The following is a 19,508-nucleotide window of genomic DNA, read 5'->3' as shown; positions in this document are numbered from 1 at the left end:
GAAGTCTGTAAGTCAAAAAAATGTTAATCAGTTTGAACATCAAATATGTTGTCTTTGTAGCATATTCAACTGAATATGGGTTGAAAATTATTTGCAAATCATTGTATTCCGTTTATATTTACATCTAACACAATTTCCCAACTCATATGGAAACGGGGTTTGTATGTTATGAATGCGTGAAACTGCTATCTAAACATGGACGTATAGCTCCTCTCCTCTAAATGCATGTGCTCCTACTGTAAAGTGTATTCGGTATCCCTACAAATAGAAAGTCTGGCAAGACACCAACTTAGTATTTATTTAATTATCTTTAAAAACGTGTGCATATCCTTTTTGTGTTGAGCTGTTTCAATAAGTACAATGTTTCAAAACAATTTCATTAAAGCAAATTAATTGTCCAGTTATGGCTTTAAAAACTGAAATGATCTGTCGAGAGTCCACTTATTAAATGACAAAAAATTATATCTTTCTTTAATTAAACGTGATTAATTTTGAGTTAACTGTGGACAAAATGGGATTAATCGTGATCAATACTTTAATCGTTTGACAGCCCGAATATATATATATATATATGAATGTACTTATGTACTTCTGTATATATAAATGTATGTATTAATGTATACGTGCATATATATATTAGACTTAGACTTCCTTTTTATTGTCATTCAAATTTGAACTTTATAGTACAGATAAGAAAGAAATTTCGTTGCATTAGCTCATAGTAGTGCAGGATTAAAAAAAGCAATAAGGTGCATATATAAATAAATAAATAGGTTACTGTACATATAAATATATTGCACTTTTTCGTATGCATCCACGTTTATGGATGTATGTTATATTGTCTTTTTTATTCCAGCGAGTTAATCCATTTCGGGGGGAGTTGAGGGGATAATTATGATGCGTTAAAGAGTCTTACGGCCTGAGGGAAGAAGCTGTTACAGAACCTGGAGGTTCTGCTTCGGAGGCTGCGGAACCTCTTTCTAGAGTCCAGCAGTGAAAACAGTCCTTGGTGGGGGTGGGAGGAGTCTTTGCAGATTTTCTGAGCCCTGGTCAGGCAGCGGCTTTTTGCGATCTCCTGGATAGGAGGAAGAGGAGTCCTAATTATCTTTTCCGCCGTCTTCACCACTCTCTGGAGAGTTTTCCAGTCTGAGGCATTGCAGGCTCCAGTCCAGACAGAGATGCTGTTGGTCAGCAGGCTCTCTATAGTGCCTCTGTAGAATCTGGTGAGAATGGGGGGAGGGAGCTGTGCTCTTTTCATTCGACGCAAAAAGTGCATGCGCTGCTGAGCTCTTTTTACATGAGCTCCGGTGTGTAGGGACCAGGTTATATTGTCAGTTATCTGCACCCCCAGGAACTTGGTGTTGCTTACCATGTCCACAGCTGTGCCGTTAATGAAGAGTGGAGTGTGGCTGGACTGGTGCTTCCTGAAGTCAACGATGATCTCCTTGGACTTGTCGACGTGCAGGACCAGGTTGTTGGTTCTGCACCAGTCAACCAGATGTTTCACCTCCTCCCTGTAGTCCATGTCGTTGTTGTCACGGATGAGGCCCACTACTGTCGTGTCGTCCGCATACTTCACAACGTGGTTAGTAGTGGACCTGACGCAGCAGTCATGGGTCATCAACATGAACAGCAGCGGACTCAGGACGCAGCCCTGGGGGGAGCCGGTGCTCAGGGAGATGGCACTGTAGGTGTTGTTGCCCACTCTCACAGACTAGGGTCTGTTTGTGAGGAAGTCAAGCAGCCAGTTGCATAGGGGGGTACTGAATCCAAGGAGGGCCAGTTTGCTCACCAAGGTCTGCGGGATGATGGTGTTGAATGCTGAGCTTAAGTCCAGAAACAACATCCGCACGTGTGTGTCCTTTCCTTCCAGATGTTCTAAGCTCAGGTGGAGTGCAGAGGAGATGGCGTCCCCTGTGGAGCGGTTAGGGCGATAAGCAAACTGGTATGGGTCGAATGTGGGGGGAAGTCTGGAGACAATATATTCCTTTACCAGCCTCTCGAAGCACTTCATTATGATGGGGGTGAGTGCAACGGGGCGATAATCATTGAGGGAGGAGATTGTGGGTTGTTTAGGCACTGGAATGATTGTGGCCGTCTTAAAACATGATGGTACCACAGCCTGGGTCAGCGAGATGTTGAAGATGTCTGTGAGAACCCCCCGCCAGCTGGTCTGCACATCCCTTAAGCACCTTGCCCGGAATGTCATCAGGTCCCGCTGCTTTCCGGGGGTTCACTCTCCTCAGGGTTTTCCGGACATCCACTGTGTCCAGGTTGAGCGGCTGCTCATCAGGGCGAGGGATGGATTTTCTCGCCGGAGTGGTGTTAAGTGCCTCAAACCTTGCAAAGTAATTGTTTAGGTCATTTAGGAAGCTGATACTGTTGTCACAGGGACGGGGGGGCAGCTTTATAGTCCGTGATGACCTGTAATGCCCTGCCACATTCGTCTAGTGTTCGTGGGGTTCTCGAAGAAGTCCTGCACTTTCTGACTGTGAGCACGCTTTGCAACCCTAATGGCACGGTTCAGGTTAGCTCTGGCTGTTTTTAATGCTACCATGTCACCAGACTTGAAAGACTTGTTCCGAGCCTTCAGCATTGCACGTACCTCACTGGTCATTCAGGGTTTCTTGTTGGCCCGTGTGGGGATGTTCTTGATCACACTGACATCCTCCATGCACTTCTGAATGTATGCAGACACAGACTCTGCATACTCCTCCACACATGTGTGATGATTATCGGTGGCAGCTGCCTTGAACATGTCCCAGTCTGTGCTTTCGAAGCAGTCTTGTAATGCTGACATTGCTCCCTCTGGCCAGGTCCTCACCTGCTTCACTGTAGCTTGCTTCCTGATCAGCAGGGGCTTGTATGCAGGAATTAGCATCACAGATAGATGGTCTGAGGAGCCGAGGTGGGGGCGTGGTGCAGCTTTAAACGCATGTTTAATGTTGCTGAACACCACGATGAAAACTCCCTCTGGATGTGTAGATTGTAGTTCATTGATGGAGCAGTACAAAGCATTCAAAGCTTCTTTGATGTTAGCACTGTGAGGAATGTACACTGCTGTGAAGATCATAGCACTGAATTCCCGGGGAAAATAAAATGGCCTGCATTTAAAAGCTAATATTTCTACATCGGGAGAGCAGTGACATGAGACTATCTTCCCATTGTTGCACCAGTTGTTATTGATGTATATACAAACATCACCGCCTCGGGATTTACCAGTGAGAGTTCTGCTTCTGTCCGACCGAAACATAGTTAGCCCCTCGATGCTAACTGCCTCGTCCGGAACGGATGGTTTCAGCCACGTTTCTGTGAGAAATATGTCGCAGCAGTCTCTCATCTCGCGTCTTGCATATAAATCCAGCTTCAGGTAGTCCCATTTGTTCTCCAGGGAGCGGACATTTGAAAGCAGGATGGAAGGAAGCGGGTGTTCTGTGAGGATTAGCCTTTAGCTTTGTTGTTAACCCCGCTCGGCATCCCAGCTTCTGCTTCCGATCACACCGCTGACGTCTCCTCCGTCGACGGTCCCCGCTGGTACTAGACCACATCCAAAATTGTCTGGCGGTCGTATGTTACCACGGAGTGTCCACGCTGGAAGCCAGCCATGAAATTCACACAATTTACCGGTATATTTGCCAAAATGTTCTATTACTACCATGAGCCTCTGCAGCCGAGCAGGGCGCCGCCATCTTGACTGATACATATATACATGTATAAGTGTGTGTATATATATGCACATATACATACATAAGTATACATACATAAATATACATATATATGTATGTATATGTGCATATATATATATATATATATATTTATGTATATATATATATACATAAATATAATATATATTTATGTATATATATATATATATATATATATATATATATATATTTCTGTGTGGAGTTTCTATGTCCTCTCCGTGACTGCGTGGGTTCCCTCCGGGTACTCCGGCTTCCTCCCACCTCCAAAGACATGCACCTGGGGATAGGTTGATTGGCAACACTAAATTGGCCCTAGTGTGGGAATGTGAGTGTGAATGTTGTCTGTCTATCTGTGTTGGCCCTGCGATGAAGTGGCGACTTGTCCAGGGTGTACCCCGCCTTCCGACCGATTGTAGCTGAGATAGGCTCCAGCGGCCCCCGCGACCCCGAAGGGAAAAAGCGGTAGGAAATGGATGGATGGATGGATGGATGGATATTAGGATGGATGGATATTAAGAGTATGTGAAAGTTCGACTCCTACCTTGTTTACTGCCCTGACGACCTCCTTAAAGTTTTGTAATCAACCAGAAACATCAAACATCTAGAATGCGCCAAACATGGCTAAGTGTGGAGAGAGTGTTTTGCATTTTTTCCATCATGCATCGTAATTAGTTTAAATGGGGATAATTTGGAGATGTCTATAGTGCTTAGCCTTTTTTTATAGTATCCACAAAGTTCAGTGAGCAAGTTGTGTCATGTACTAGCTGCTTATCCATAGTTTAAGAAATAGGAAAATGTTATTTATGTTGCACCCAGACGTCTATTAGTGACATACCGGAAAGGTCAGCGTGGAGAGCAAGCTGTGTCTGTGTGCCAAAGTTAATGCTCGATCATCCAGTGAGTTAAGTCAGGACTTGACCAAACAAACTAAAACACGTCAAATGCAGCATTGGCAGCAGCTACATATTTCCATGGAAAAATGTCTGTTGTTTGGACATTTGTGGCTGCATGCCGCAGAGGCTGGCTGCGGCTTCTTCTTGTTGTGGCAAAATGAATATTTTAGCAATCTCATCTAAAAATTTTAGTCTAAGTACCGTATTTTTCGGAACACGGGGCGCACCGGATTATAAGGCGCATTTAAGCGTTCATACATGATTTTTTTTCCCTACATTTAAACACTTTCTTCTGGTCTACACAACATGTAATTGTGGTTCTTTGGTCAAAATGTTGCATAGAGTATGTTTTACCGACCATCTTCATGCCGCTTTCCACCTGTCCCTTTAGGATGCATCATTTTGTAGGCGGTCTTACTTACGTGCATGAGACAAAGACTGTTGTGATTGATACTCATGCCTTTCCCAATGTTTAATCAAAAACATTCCTGTTTTTGCTAATATCACAATCATATAAAGTCGGTCTTTAGCTCATTCTTTTTGCCCCACAAAAACGGTAATACATATTAAATACAAGTTATTTTACATATGGTCAACTGAACCACTATTGGTCTGGCCTGTTGCTGGGCTCCAAATCACTGGAACAATAAAACCCCACCCCACCACAGTAGGTTTGTGATTTGGGGAAGCCTAACTTTTGTTTTTAAACATTTCAAACAAATGAAAGTAGAAACACTTATGTCAACGAATCTCCCAGAGAACAGTACATTATCAAACAGTGTATTAATTAATAATTAATCAAGGAACACTGTACAATATAGATTATTCTCTATTAGATACAATATTTGTTTCAACCATACACTATAAACAAAATTTGCAAAAAAAAAAAAATCATTTTGGATATTATTTTGTACACACATCTTTTACATATAACAGTTGTTTCAAAATGTGAAATTGTCCTGAAAATGGCGCTGTATAGCTTATAGAAAGATGTACTTTACATATTGGCAACACTGCCGCACAACTCTCATATAAACACTTTAAATCACTTTGAATGTGGCAGTACTATCTACTGTTCCTATTATTTCATTCATGAACACTTAAAGGTTTGCAACCTTTATGCATATGCTATTACGGATGGCGCTAACGTTCCAATGTGTTTAAAGTATTATATCCCGCTCTCTTGCGGCTTTGAGCACGTAATGAAGGAACATGCACTCGCGCATTAGCTTTGTGTGTAGTCAGCTATAGAAAGTGATTTGGATAGCTAAAGTTATCCATCATTTAATGTCAATTATATCATACCAACAATATGAGTGTAACTTTTTAGTTACTTTGCTGGGACTGCTTTTGTGTGTGTGCATGCGCTCCCTGTGCGAACGCGTGTACCAGATAGCATTGAGTGACAAGCAGTAAGGACAAAGAAATTATTCGAACCGACAAGCAATTTTCATTTAATGTAATTATTAATTGTGAAAAACATTGACACTATAAAAACATATCTTCTGCTAAACCACTTATGGTAACATAAAATAGCTGGTGGTGGTGTTATAATTTTTGTTTGAAAAATCCAGCTATGAGAAAAATGTAAACAGCCCCTTTAATCTATTCTTGGATGAAAATGACATGAAAATTGAACAGATAATTTGTGTAGAATGTCATCGTCACCGTAGTTGCATATAATCAGTATAATTAACTACCCAGAAAGCAGCCAAAGAAATGTGATTTATTATGAGCGTTACCAATATGAACTTATGTTACACCATGCACAAGGTTTATGACTGATGTCGATGCAAAAGATTATCTTATGTTAAAAGAATCATTCAGACCCTTCAGGGCTTTTGCCTTTGTGATTTTCTTCCAGGCCTCAGGGACTTTAGCTGGCTTGGCCTGGTACTCTTTAGCAAATCTCTCATTGTAGTGTACCAGTACAAACTTCCAGTAATCAGATGATTCCATTGTGGGGTCTGGAGGAATGTGCCAGTCAGGATAGGTGGTACTGTAATCCCGATATGGAACCCACACCTCAGCCTTGTCCGGATGTTGAAATTCAGCAGCACCATAAACATCACTTGTGCATAGAACTTCAACCAGTACTTCATTGATATTGTTTCTGTATTGTCCAAGACCTTGTGGTCTATGCACAGCAGCATGATGCATCTTGTGTTCTTTGCCTCCAGCCTCACAAGGAATTTTACAAAATGGACACTGGTGTCCGCATCCAAATACTTTCTTGAAGAGTTCATCCTGTGGTTTTATCGCAAGTTTATTTAGGGTTTCAGGTATGTCTTCAATGTAGGAGAATTCTTCATGGAGTGTTTCCTTTAACTTGCTCAAGGATGCAATAAAACATTGGGTGAATGACTGGCATGTGCTTTTGATCTGAAACAGAGTGCGTTTTTCAGTATCCTCTAATATTACAACATCTTTGCTCAGATATGTGCGCATTATGCTTACAAGCTTTGGAACATTGTCATTGTCATCTGATAGCTTTTTTAAACTCTCCTTAATTGCGTTTAATATTTTGGTTACCACAACATCCAGGTTTTTCTGCTTCAAATCGCACAAAGTATTGTCCTGCATTTTTTTTAAGATCTGCTCAAATATCCAATCCTTAACATACATTTTGTAGTGACGAATGTACTTGACAAAAGCATCAAAGTCATTTTTCCGCAGTAACTCTTTCTGAAGGTTGTACTGGAAGGAGGAGCGTGAACTGTACTCCACTGAATGGCTGCTTGTCAAAATTAAATCGACAATGTCAATTCCCAAAACTCTGTTCAGGTAATCCTCGATGGCAGGCTTGATACAAAACTGGACAAAATCATTTGCTTTGCGTTGGCAATGATCTTCCTGTTTGTACAAATCCAGAAAGTCTGACAAATATTGAGGCTTGTACTTCTCCAGCTGTGTTCGGGGGTCATTGTTCGACAAGAATCTTTGGTGCATTAGCAGGAATTCTCGTGCGGCAAATCCACAAATATGAAGTTTGATGTCAATTTCAAATTGTATGTTGAATTTGTCAGGCTTGGAATGCTTAAATAGCAGGTCATCAATCATTTTCAACAGATCACGTGACAAAGAATCATGGTAATCACTATTTGATTTAGTTTGTTCAACAACAAACGTTGTTGATGTCGCAATGACTTCATTTGCAAAGATCTGTAACTTTCCTGTCAAAGTATGTTTGAACTTCTCGGCTATGGAGTCAACATGGTTCATATAGGTCATAAATGAGGCCTTTCCATAGCTTGTTAGGTCTTTAATATGCTGTAAATCTTCACTCACGTTCCGATATGAGCAATTCTTCCTCAGCTGGTTGAGAACGGCTGCAGGTATTTCTTGTTTTTTCAATGCAGGTACATATGCAGTAGCAGCAGCCCACATTTTGTCAAACTCTTCTCTCAGTTGGTCATCAGACAGTTGGGTGTCTTTGCAGTCGCTCAGAAGCTTCATGACTCTGTCTTCAATCCTGCCACAGTACTCCTGTATTATGTCCAGAGCCTTTTTCAAAGCTATTTTTCGCTCAAGGGCTCCTTCCAAATTCGAATTCACGGAATGTTGAATCTCATTTGACAGACTTGTGATGGAATTTAAGAAGTCTGTTTTGTATTTCTCTATCAAATTTACATGTGAGTCTTTCTTTCTGTAATAATCAGCCAGTTTCTCTTTCATTTTTCGTTTTTGTGATTCTATTTCCTCAGCTAGTTCTGTTTTTTTTAACATGACCAACGCGTTCCATGTTTCCAAGCCATTCTTGTTGTTGGCATTTACAACTTCTAACTCTGCTGCTGTCTGTCTGGACAATATTTCCTTACGCATCTCCCATTCCCACTGGTTGAACTCTTTGCACAGGTTTTCATAAGCGTGAGCCACAAGTGTGTTTCTGAAACTAAAGATGAAGTTCTCATACTTCACTGATTTCCACAGACTCCTCATCCATTGTAGAAACTCTGGAATATTTGAAGCTTTAGATTGTTTTTTTCCGCGCACTGTCTCCAGAAGATATTTCTTGAACTCTGAAACAGCTTCGCTGTAACCAGTGTTTACTGGTGCCATTGGAGGGGTTCCATGCCAAAGTCCTGGGATGTTCCAGTTGTTGTTTTCTACGTCATAGTCCAGCACATCAGTGAACGCTTGAATCCCAGGTGTTCTCTCCATATGAGCTGCGATTTGTGTCATTTGATTTAGTTGGTCCAAGAGGTGTTTTCTCTCTGTCAGAGTTCTGGTATGAGCTGAAACTCCAGCAACATTTTGGTGCACAAAATGACAAATTGTCTTTTTCCCAATTTGTTTCATTCTCAGGAAGGCATGAACAGCAATTTGCAGGACATCTTTCATTTCGTTTGCGTTCTCCATTGCAATGTTTACAATAGTAACATCACTTAAGCCAATAACAAAGGTTGCCAGCTGGTTGTCATGTTCATAGCTATCTTCTAGTTGCGCGAGATCAGGAGATTTAAGACCTTCTGTATCAATAAGGAGAATGAAGTCACAACCCAATTCTTTTTCTGTATTTTCTTCAACTTTGAGAAACAGCATATAGGCCCCTCTTGTACATCTACCACTGCTGACAGGAAACTGAACACCAAACATGGTGTTGAGAAGGGTTGATTTTCCAGTACTTTGAACACCCAAAACAGTTAGTACGAGCAACCTGCTCTTTTCCCCGACCATCTTGTGAAGCTCCATTAGCATATCTGTCACCCAATTCTCTGGGATGTTGGAAGCAACACCATCCAACAGTTCTAATGAATAACCACCCAACAGCATTTCAGCAGCTACTTTAGGCAAATGTGATATTTTAGCCATGGCAATGTCTGAGTGAAAAGAAACCTCATAGTAAAGTCCCATTTCTCTCATGTAATGCTCTACCCCTAATGAGGTGTCCAACAAAGCTTGATCAATCTCTGCAATAAGTTTGGCATCATTGGTTTTGCATTGCTCTTTGAAAGTGTTACGCAGTCTGGTTAGTTTATCCCGAGAATGGCTGTTAAACTTGAATTTCATCCACTTCAAGAAAACATTTCTTCTCTCTGTGTTGCTTGTTGATAAGGTTTTGATGAAATCGTGCATTCCTTGAGATACGTTTTGCTTGTTTTGCTCTTTCCAAATGTGTATTTTCTCTTCTTGTATCTGAGCTTTATAATGCTCAACAGCACCAGTGCCAACATTACTTATTCTGCATTCCTGCTTCTCCAGTTGTGATAATCTCTTCCACTTTTCTCCTTGCAAAGGTAGTTGTTGTTTTTTGAAGTGTGGTATACTTCGCACACCAACACCCCTTAAGATTTTCTCTACAGTTTCTTTATGTTCAAGAGTTTTGTTTTCATCCACAGTCAGACCTAATACAACTGCTTTTTCCACCATGTCTTCAATACTCATTGTGCTTTTTATGGAACACAGTGAGTTCTTGATGGCCCCACAAATTACTTTGGTAAACTCTGCTGTATTTGCTCTTGAATGTTTGACTTTAACATTGCTTTTTGGTACATCCAATTCTTCTAGTGTTTTCTTGACATCATCAGTGACTCTCTCTTTGTGGAGAACAACAAAATAGAGTTTAGATTTTGCATCTTGAAGAGCCTTCAGAATGTGATGCTCCTCTTCTTCAAACTCGTCCAGGAATACAAAGATTGCATTGGACACTTCATAAAGAAAAGCAAACTGTGTTTGTGACTCACAGATGTGTCCTCTCAAATTAGCAAATGCAACTGGCTCTGGAAATATGTCAAGATTTTCTCTCCCACAAGGAAGGAACCAGCAAACTTCCACCAAACCATTTGACAGTTTTCGAGTCAATGCTCCTCCTTCCATGTCTCTGTGTATGAACATATTGTGATTCTGCTGGCCACGGCTGAGAACTTGATTTAAAAACTGAGATTTAGATAAACTGCAGTTTTTTAACCTTACAAAGGAAAAGAATGGTATTTTAGCCTGAACAATATTGTCCTCCACAAATCCTCTTGATTGACACATATCATGTGGACACCACTCTTTGACAATTTCTCTAAGAGCCCATATCATCAGGGTACACTGATTGGAGTTGGTTTGGGGCAACAACAACGGGGCAGAAAACTGGCATAACGACATCTTGAGGGCAATTTCCTGCTGCAAGAAGCTGTCTGCACATAGAAATAGACCTACAATTAGGTCAAGAGGATGGACTGTGTTTTCAGAGGGGTCATTTGCAGTGTAAAGGTCTGTGTCAAAGCTATAATCATCATCCTCATGACTGCTCAGTAATGGTGTGCAATTCCTGCACCCAGCATTGATTTGAAACAGTTTTCTTAGGAAATGAAATGGCATTTCATCCACTGATAAAACAGCTTTTTTATGTATGCTGCTTTTGTTGACTTCCAATATAGACTGAAGACTGAGGTTGTTTGGATAATATTTCTTCAGCCCAAGTTTGGAGAGGACGTCCAACAGAACTGTCAAAGAGAAAGATTACATTATTAAAAAAAAGTTGATAACTGTATCCATAATTTCTCTGAGTTGTATGAGTAGTATACATGATGAAAGTCAAGTCAATACAATTCCAGATTTTGTGACAAAGAACAATATAGTGTGTAGACCTGTGGAAAAGTATTTTGCTAATATATAAGCAAGTCCTAAGTGAGTTACAAAAGGTAAAATGATTAGTCTAAAGCAAATGCTTATTTACATTCTCATATGTTGGTGACATACCTTAATTTCCACCTAGTCAATATGAAGGAATACTGTAATTAAATAGAAACAACGGCTCTACTGTGTAATTTAAGTGTATTTCACTACAGTAATTTTGTTGTAAAAACATATTGTCTTACATGTTGAAACGCTTTCATGCATTTTGTCCAAATAATAGTTCTTAAAGAGGCTCTATCAAGCAAAACCAACGTTTCTTACCTATTGGTACCTGCTTATGTGTATTTGGGTTCTGCATAAGTCCCGAAATTTTAAAATCAAACTTTGGAGGCGTTGCAGAGATACAGTATTTATAAAACAATGTTGCCTTCCTTTAAACTTCCTCCAAACAGCCTATTTGGAATTTTGTTCAAATGTGACATCAGCGGATTATCCATATATGATAGAAATTTACCCAAACATCCTTCGCATGATTCAGCCTATTTTAATTTAGTGTTGGTTGTTATAACCAGCGCAAGTCACTACACAAACGTTCAGCCTCATCTGAAGTAAAATGTGTTTTACTTTTAACTTTTATGATTTGTGGCAATGTGCCTTCAACTGTGAAAAAGTCGCTTCAAGTGTATGCCTAGAAGAGTCCTGCTTCACCCACAAAGATGGATTTTCCAAAAAATGACTTTTAATGGTGGGCTCGGTGTCTACTATCTATGTGGCAATGGAAGAGACAATGAAACTGTAAGTAATAACAGTCGGTTAGAAATTTGTGAATGACATGTTAGCAATCTTCGCTCGATTTGTTGTGTAGCTAGCTTAGCCTTCTATTGTAAGACAATATCATCACCATCTTTCGACAAAATAAATAAAAAACATTTTTTTTAAACTACTGTTAATTGGATCAGTGCCTGTTGTGTTTGGCAATGGACCTATTAGTAATATATTCCATTATTATGATTGCGATGGAGCTCGTAGCTTACTTACTGTATAGCCGGCTTAAACCTCTTTTGTTTACAAGTGGTCAAAGCAGCAGCAGTGAAAATATTAACATGATATAGAATACTAGGGTTGTCCCAATACCAATCTTTTGGCACCTGTACCAAAATGTATTCCGATACTTTTCAAAATAGGGGACCACAAAAAAAATTAATTTTAGGCTTCAGTGTAATAAAATAAATGTGGTTCTCATTGCACTCAAAGAACGATTTTAGAAGAGTAAAATAAAAATTAAAAGGCATTAAAGACATTGTTTTTTTTTGTTGCACTCAAAGAACAATTTACAATGTAATATATTGCATATAGTCTATAGTTCGCAGCCGAGTGTGAAGCGACTGGGATGAGAATCTGCACCTCCAAGTCCGAGTCCATGGTTCTCGCCCGGAAAAAACGTGGCGTGCCATCTCCGGGTTGGGGAGGAGACCCTGCCCCAAGTGGAGGAGTTCAAGTACCTCGGAATCTTGTTCACGAGTGAGGGAAGAGTGGATCGTGAGATCGACAGGCGGATCGGTGCGGCGTCTTCAGTAATGCGGACGCTGTATCGATCCGTTGAGGTGAAGAAGGAGCTGAGCCGGAAAGCAAAGCTCTCAATTTACCGGTCGATCTACATTCCCATCCTCACCTATGGTCATGAGCTTTGGGTTATGACCGAAAGGACAAAATCACGGGTACAAACGGCCGAAATGAGTTTGTGGTGGTGGTCTCTCTCTTAGAGATAGGGTGAGAAGCTCTGCCATCCGGGGCGGGGGAGCTCAAATTAAAGCCGCTGCTCCTCCACATCGAGAGGAGCCAGATGAGGTGGTTCGGGCATCTGGTCAGGATGCTACCCGAACGCCTCCCTAGGGAGGTGTTTAGGGCACGTCCAACCGGTAGGAGGCAACGGGGAAGACCTAGGACACGTTGGGAAGACTATCTCTCCTGGCTGGCCTGGGAACGCCTCGGGATCCCCCGGGAAGAGCTGGACGAAGTGGCTGGGGAGAGGACAGTCTGGGCTTCCCTGCTTAGGCTGCTGCCCCCCCCACCCACCCCCCCCCCCCCCCGACCTCGGATAAGCGGAAGAAGATGGATGGATGGCATATAGTCTGCTATAATCTAGGTTTAGGTTAGAATAAAATATTTTTTGACATTGTTTTATGAGTTATGGTAGCCACTTTAGGTCTATGCTTTAAAAAAAATACAATCATTAGTAACTACTAAAGAAAATACTATGGCTAAAAGTACACCGATAAGACATGTAGATGGTAAAACACACATTGTTCAGGATAAAACGCAAATTGTAGGAATTTGGTCCAAAATTCATTAATTTTACTTGCATTAGTTTATGTTACGTGGGCAGTTTGGACTCGGCTAATATTTGGCATCTAGCCAAACAGCTGTGTGCACCTATACATAACTGTATGTGCACAACAAAGGAGCTCGTTAACTTCATTACCTGTTGATCTGACTGCTTGTTGTTTAATTTTTTTAGCTAAGTTTGAAGCAAAGGTGGTAATACTTTTGTGGAGGGGGGCGTGGCCTGCGGGCCTGCCACGGAACGGGGTGTGCCAGGACCGGCCTCAAAGACAGCGACAGGTGCGTAGATGGCCCAGGTGGCCCTTGTGATGTAATCACCTGTCACCTTTATTAGCAGCAGCCGGAAGGAGACACGTGGTTGGAGCTTGAGTGAGAGCGAGCGAGAAAGAGACACGAAGAGACAGTTGCTGGAAAGCAACCCGCTGCACGAACTCATAAAAAATAAAACAGTGTTGTAACCCTGATCCGGTGTTTGGTGGTATGCGGAACCCACTGGAGGGCAGCCTCCACAACTTTATTAATGCCACCTTTGGCGAGGCATGTTTTAAAGCAGAGCTTGCAGCGTGACACTTCCGTGTTTAATGTGACATCTTTATTAACCAGTAGAATTGCCTTTATTTGCCATCTTTGCTCTACTCGCTGACACACGCAACATGCTCCTCTGCTCTGTACATCATCGCCGCACGGCAGCATGTGGTTGAAAAACAGTACCGGTATTTTTCAAAGGCAGTATAGTAAAATTTTTAAATAAGTAGTACCGCAGTACTTTATTAGTACCGGTATACCATACAACACTATAGAATAAAAAACATTTTCACAATTTAGCACTGGAGAGAGAAAGACTCTGCAGAAGTTTAACCTTAGCCAGCGTATTGTACCAGAATTTTCCGGCCGGGCTTCCTTACTTTCTGTCCACCGCGTCGGCTCAAGGAGGTAGGAGAGGACGCATCCAAACGTTTTCCACTAAGGGCCGCGTACTATGGATATATATTTTTTTCATTTAAAAAAAAAAATGCTCAAAACAGATATTGTGTCAGCATAGTATTATACAAAACCCAAAACCAGTGAAGTTGGCACGTTTTGTAAATCGTAAATAAAAACAGAATACAATGATTTGCAAATCCTTTTAAACTTATATTCAATTGAATAGACTGCAAAGACAAGATATTTAATGTTCAAACTGAGAAACTTCAATTTTTTTTGCAAAATAATCATTAACCTTGAATTTAATGGCAGCAACACACTGCAAAAAAGTTGGCACAGGGGCATTTTTACCACTGTGTTACATGGCCTTTCCTTTTAACAACACTCAGTAAATGTTTGGGAACTGAGGAGACCAATTTTTGAAGCTTTTCAGGTGGAATTATTTCCCATTCTTGCTTGATGTACAGCTTAAAGGCCTACTGAAACCCACTACTACCGACCACGCAGTCTGATAGTTTATATATCAATAACGAAATCTTAACATTGCAACACATGCCAATACGGCCGGGTTAACTTATAAAGTGCAATTTTAAATTTCCCGCAAAACTTCCGGTTGAAAACGTCTATGTATGATGACGTATGCGCGTGACGTCACGGAGGCAACGGAAGTATTGGTACTCCAATGTGTCACCATACAAACAGCTCTGTTTTCATCGAAAAATTCCACAGTATACTGGACATCTGTGTTGGTGAATCTTTTGCAATTTGTCTAATGAACAATGGAGACTGCAAAGAAGAAAGCTGTAGGTAGGATCGGTGTATTAGCGGCGGACTACAGCAACACAACCAGGAGGACTTTGAGATGGATAGCAGACGCGCTACCGTGAGTACAGCTTTGGCTTCCAAACATTTGATCACTTGCCCGTACGTGCGTGTCGCTATGTGCATGTCGCTATGTGCATGTCACGTACGTAACTTTGGGGAAATATATGTGTCGTCAAAAGCTACAACGCCCGCCGCCGTTCCGTAGCTAAGTTAGCTTCAATGGCGTTGTTAGCAACAGCATTGTTAAGCTTCGCCAGGCTGGAAATTATTAACCGTGTATTTACATGTCCATCGTTTAATAGTATTGTTGATTTTCTGTCTATCCTTCCAGTCAGGGGTTTATTTATTTTGTTTCTATCTGCATTTGAGCCCGATGCTATCACGTTAGCCCCTTAGCTAAAGAGCTTCGCCGATGTATTGTCGTGGAGATAAAAGTCACTGTGAATGTCCATTTCGCGTTCTCGACTCTCATTTTCAAGAGGATATAGTATCCGAGGTGGTTTAAAATACAAATCCGTCATCCACAATAGAAAAAGGAGAAAGTGTGGAATCCAATGAGCCTTTGTACCTAAGTTACGGTCAGAGCGAAAAAAGATACGTCCTGCACTGCACTCTAGTCCTTCACTCTCACGTTCCTCATCCACGAATCTTTCATCCTCGCTCAAATTAATGGGGTAATCGTCGCTTTCTCGGTCCGAATCTCTCTCGCTGCTGGTGTAAACAATGGGGAAATGTGAGCAGCCCTTCCTCCTGTGACGTCACTCTACTTCCGGTTTAGGCAAGGCTTTTTTTAATCAGCGACCAAAAGTTGCGAACTTTATCGTCGTTGTTCTCTACTTAATCCTTTCAGCAAAAATATGGCAATATCGCGAAATGATCAAGTATGACACATAGAATGGATCTGCTATCCCCGTTTAAATTTTAAAAAAATCATTTCAGTAGGCCTTTAAGTTGTTCAACAGTCCGGGATCTCCTTTGTCATATTTTATGCTTCATAATGCGCCACACATTTTCAATGGGAGACAGGTCTGGACTACAGGCAGGCCAGTCTAGTACCGCACTCTTTTACTATGAAGCCACGTTGTTGTAACACGTGGCTTGTCACGCCCCCCTTTGGCGGATAAGAATGGTTTGGTCCACCCCCAAGCCCCCATCCCTGATATACACTGCATGAGTATACAAAAAATTGTGTTTTAATATTCTGACAAAATGGTTTGCAGTCAAATATGTGCATTTTACGAATGTATTTGAAATGTGTTAAACCAAATAGAATGGCAGAATCTATGTATAGAGGTTAAACCTAAACAAAAATATCAATACCAAATGGCCATCAACATTTTTGAGTTATGTTATTGGTTATCTATAACATTTCAGCTTTTTCTCTTTATGCCTTTTGGCTCAATGTTTTTTCTATTTGGTGTTTTTTGGTTTGATTTTATTTCTACAATGTGCGCAGGAGCCAATAACAAATGTGCCGCGGGACCAAATGGCCCCTGCGCCACACTTTGGTTACCTCTGTTTTTACAGATGTTCTTCCCCAGGGTTGAGTGTGTGACTTGACCAACTGTGAGCAATCCAAACTTTATTCAGCTTGTTAGCTTCCCATCACCAGTGAACAATTCTAAAGTTTTTGTAGATACAATAAATTATGCATTACAAGAGTCAGCTTTAACGAGCCGTCAGCTGGATGATTTTTTGGGAGGTTACGTCACGCAATGCAACCATCGTTGCACGGCCCATCGGTGCAGCATATGCTGGGCTCTCGACATGAGAATGTTATTTTACATGGTATTAATATAGAGTATTTTTCAGGTTTCACCGACTCAAGTCCAAACTGCAACAGGTAAAATGGAAATTAAGCAGCTGAGAAGTTAATTTTTAAACAACTTTACACACTCATGTGCATGTGTACACGTTGCTTCATCAGAATTTGCTTTATTGGCCAAGTATGTTTAACGCATAGAGCATTTGACTTGTGCTATCATATGCTGCTAATACTCTCAGGTACAATTCTAGTATGTCTGATGAACGCTTTAAAACACAGTCTCTCTGCTTGTCTTGACCCTAATTCACCTGATGGAAAGCATGCTGCGTGCACATGCAGGATTTCGCAGACACCTGGAAATATTATGTTAAAGGACGTTGTAGGCTACATGTCTTCAAAAAAGATAGACGGGGATGGTTATTGGATGTAATTCTAATTTAATAGTTCCATCAGGTACTTTTATTGTATATGTTGACCCAAAGTCAGAGAACGTTACCATCAACCCAGCATAAGGGTTTACAGGGGCAGGAGCGAGCCATCATAGTGGTACCTTAACGAAGCAGTATAATCCACGCTTTATTAGCGTTCCAAAAACATCATTTTTATGGGAATTTCATATACTCTTGGTTTTTTGCGTATGGTTTTAAAACATAATCGCCAGAGGTAATGGGTTCTACTGTAAGTCCACATTGGACATAAGTATAAATGCACCTCATATTCCTGGAATCAGATTGCAAAATGTTTTTTTTAACACATCAGTGTGCCAGAATTACTCATTGAACAGATGCCAAAATTGCATTATCTCAGTTATTTGGCAATTGCACTTTCTTCAAATTGTTCATTTCACAACCATTGCCTTAAGACATTGTTGAGCTGATGACTAAACTGGTGTTTTCAGACAACTAAGTGATATCTCACTTATTGCTTTGAGAAGCATCAACAGATCATATTTAATCATATCTATAGACACACATATTTATTCAATCAAAGCAAGTATGCACCTGTTGGCTTTTGTTCTTCAGTGCTCATGGTAGCCACGGTCCGATGGAACCTCTGAACTCCCCGGTCTTTAAAAGTCTGTAGGCCACAATGTTATTTTTTTGTTATATTTATGTTTTTAATATTGTTTCACACCCATATTTATGACGCACAAAACATTGACAATGTATCTGTGATTCACTCTAAAAATCAGGTAAGAAAACAAAAATGTGATATTTATTATCCACACACCAATGAAAGTGTACTCACCCTCCATATCAGCTGGCAGTGTCCTGGAGTTGACTCTCTTCTCTGGTATTTAACAGCAGCAAAAAGAAAGTGAAACCTTTTTATAACTCTTGATGAACAAGTTTATTAACATTGAATTTTTCCTGTTTGTGCTGTCGGTTGTCATTTACTGCAAATGTTTTCACTGAAACTGAATGTTTAGAAAACACTGCGAGTGCCTACCATTGTATACAACTCAACTTATACTTTACATCAGATTTGGTCAATTATTTTGACCCATTGCAATACAAAATTATATAGCTATATAAATAAATGTATATAGAAAATGTATACATAACATACACACATATATCCATCCATCCATCCATTTTCTACCGCTTATTCCCTTCGGGGTCGCGGGGGGCGCTGGAGCCTATCTCAGCAACAATCGGGCGGAAGGCGCGGTACACCCTGGACAAGTCGCCACCTCATCGCAGGGCCAACACAGATAGACAGACAACATCCACACACTAGGGCCAATTTAGTGTTGCCAATCAACCTATCCCCAGGTGCATGTCTTTGGAAGTGGGAGGAAGCCGGAGTACCCGGAGGGAACCCACGCAGTCACGGGGAGGACATGCAAACTCCGCACAGAAAGATCCCGAGCCCGGGATTGAACTCAGGACTACTCGTATTGTGAGGCAGACGCACTAACCCACATATACTGTACATACAGTATATATATATACACAGTATATAAAAAAATATATATATGTGTGATGTGCATATAAATATGTATGTGTATATGTATGTATATGTATGTATAAATGTATATACAAAACCCAAAACCAGTGAAGTGGGCACGTTGTGTAAATCGTAAAAAAAACAGAATACAATGATTTACAAATCCTTTTCAACCTATTGTCACACCGCGGTGAGGTATTTCTTGTCTTGGTTTTTTTGTGTATTGTGAATTTCATGCTTTAGTTTGAAAAATAACTCTCCTCTCGTTTCAGGTCACTTGCCCTTCCTTATGTGTCATCGGTGTGACGTCATCCCTGATCCCTGATTGTTTCCACCTGTTCCCCATTACCCACATGAGTCTTATAAGCCCACACCTCCCTTTGTTCTGTGCCAGAATGTCTCGTGCATCTCCAGCTTCATACCCAAGCCTTGTCTCGTCTTGTTATCCAGATCCTGAATTTCTAAGTTGGTATTTGGAGTTTTCCTTTTCTCCTCTTAAGCAGAGTGAATTTTTGTTTGTAAAGTTTTCAAGTCGCA

The 19,508-nt window shown here is 40.9% G+C and overlaps 1 protein-coding gene across 1 annotated transcript; it reads right to left on the bottom strand.

The window, feature by feature from the left end:
* Window positions 1-6,019: 6,019 nt before the first annotated feature.
* On the bottom strand, window positions 6,020-18,319 carry LOC133635981 (up-regulator of cell proliferation-like). Its single transcript, XM_062029527.1, has 3 exons — window positions 18,270-18,319; window positions 18,023-18,098; window positions 6,020-11,031 (listed from the first exon to the last, which is right to left on the bottom strand). Exons 2-3 carry the CDS (start codon window positions 18,048-18,050, stop codon window positions 6,398-6,400), a joined length of 4,662 nt encoding a protein of 1,553 aa, XP_061885511.1. The 5' UTR covers window positions 18,051-18,098; window positions 18,270-18,319; the 3' UTR covers window positions 6,020-6,397.
* Between the last annotated feature and the right edge of the window lie 1,189 nt (window positions 18,320-19,508).

Source organism: Entelurus aequoreus, linkage group LG02, assembly GCF_033978785.1.
Source record: "Entelurus aequoreus isolate RoL-2023_Sb linkage group LG02, RoL_Eaeq_v1.1, whole genome shotgun sequence".
Lineage (NCBI taxonomy): Eukaryota > Metazoa > Chordata > Actinopteri > Syngnathiformes > Syngnathidae > Entelurus > Entelurus aequoreus.
This window is presented reverse-complemented; position numbering and strand designations above follow the sequence as displayed.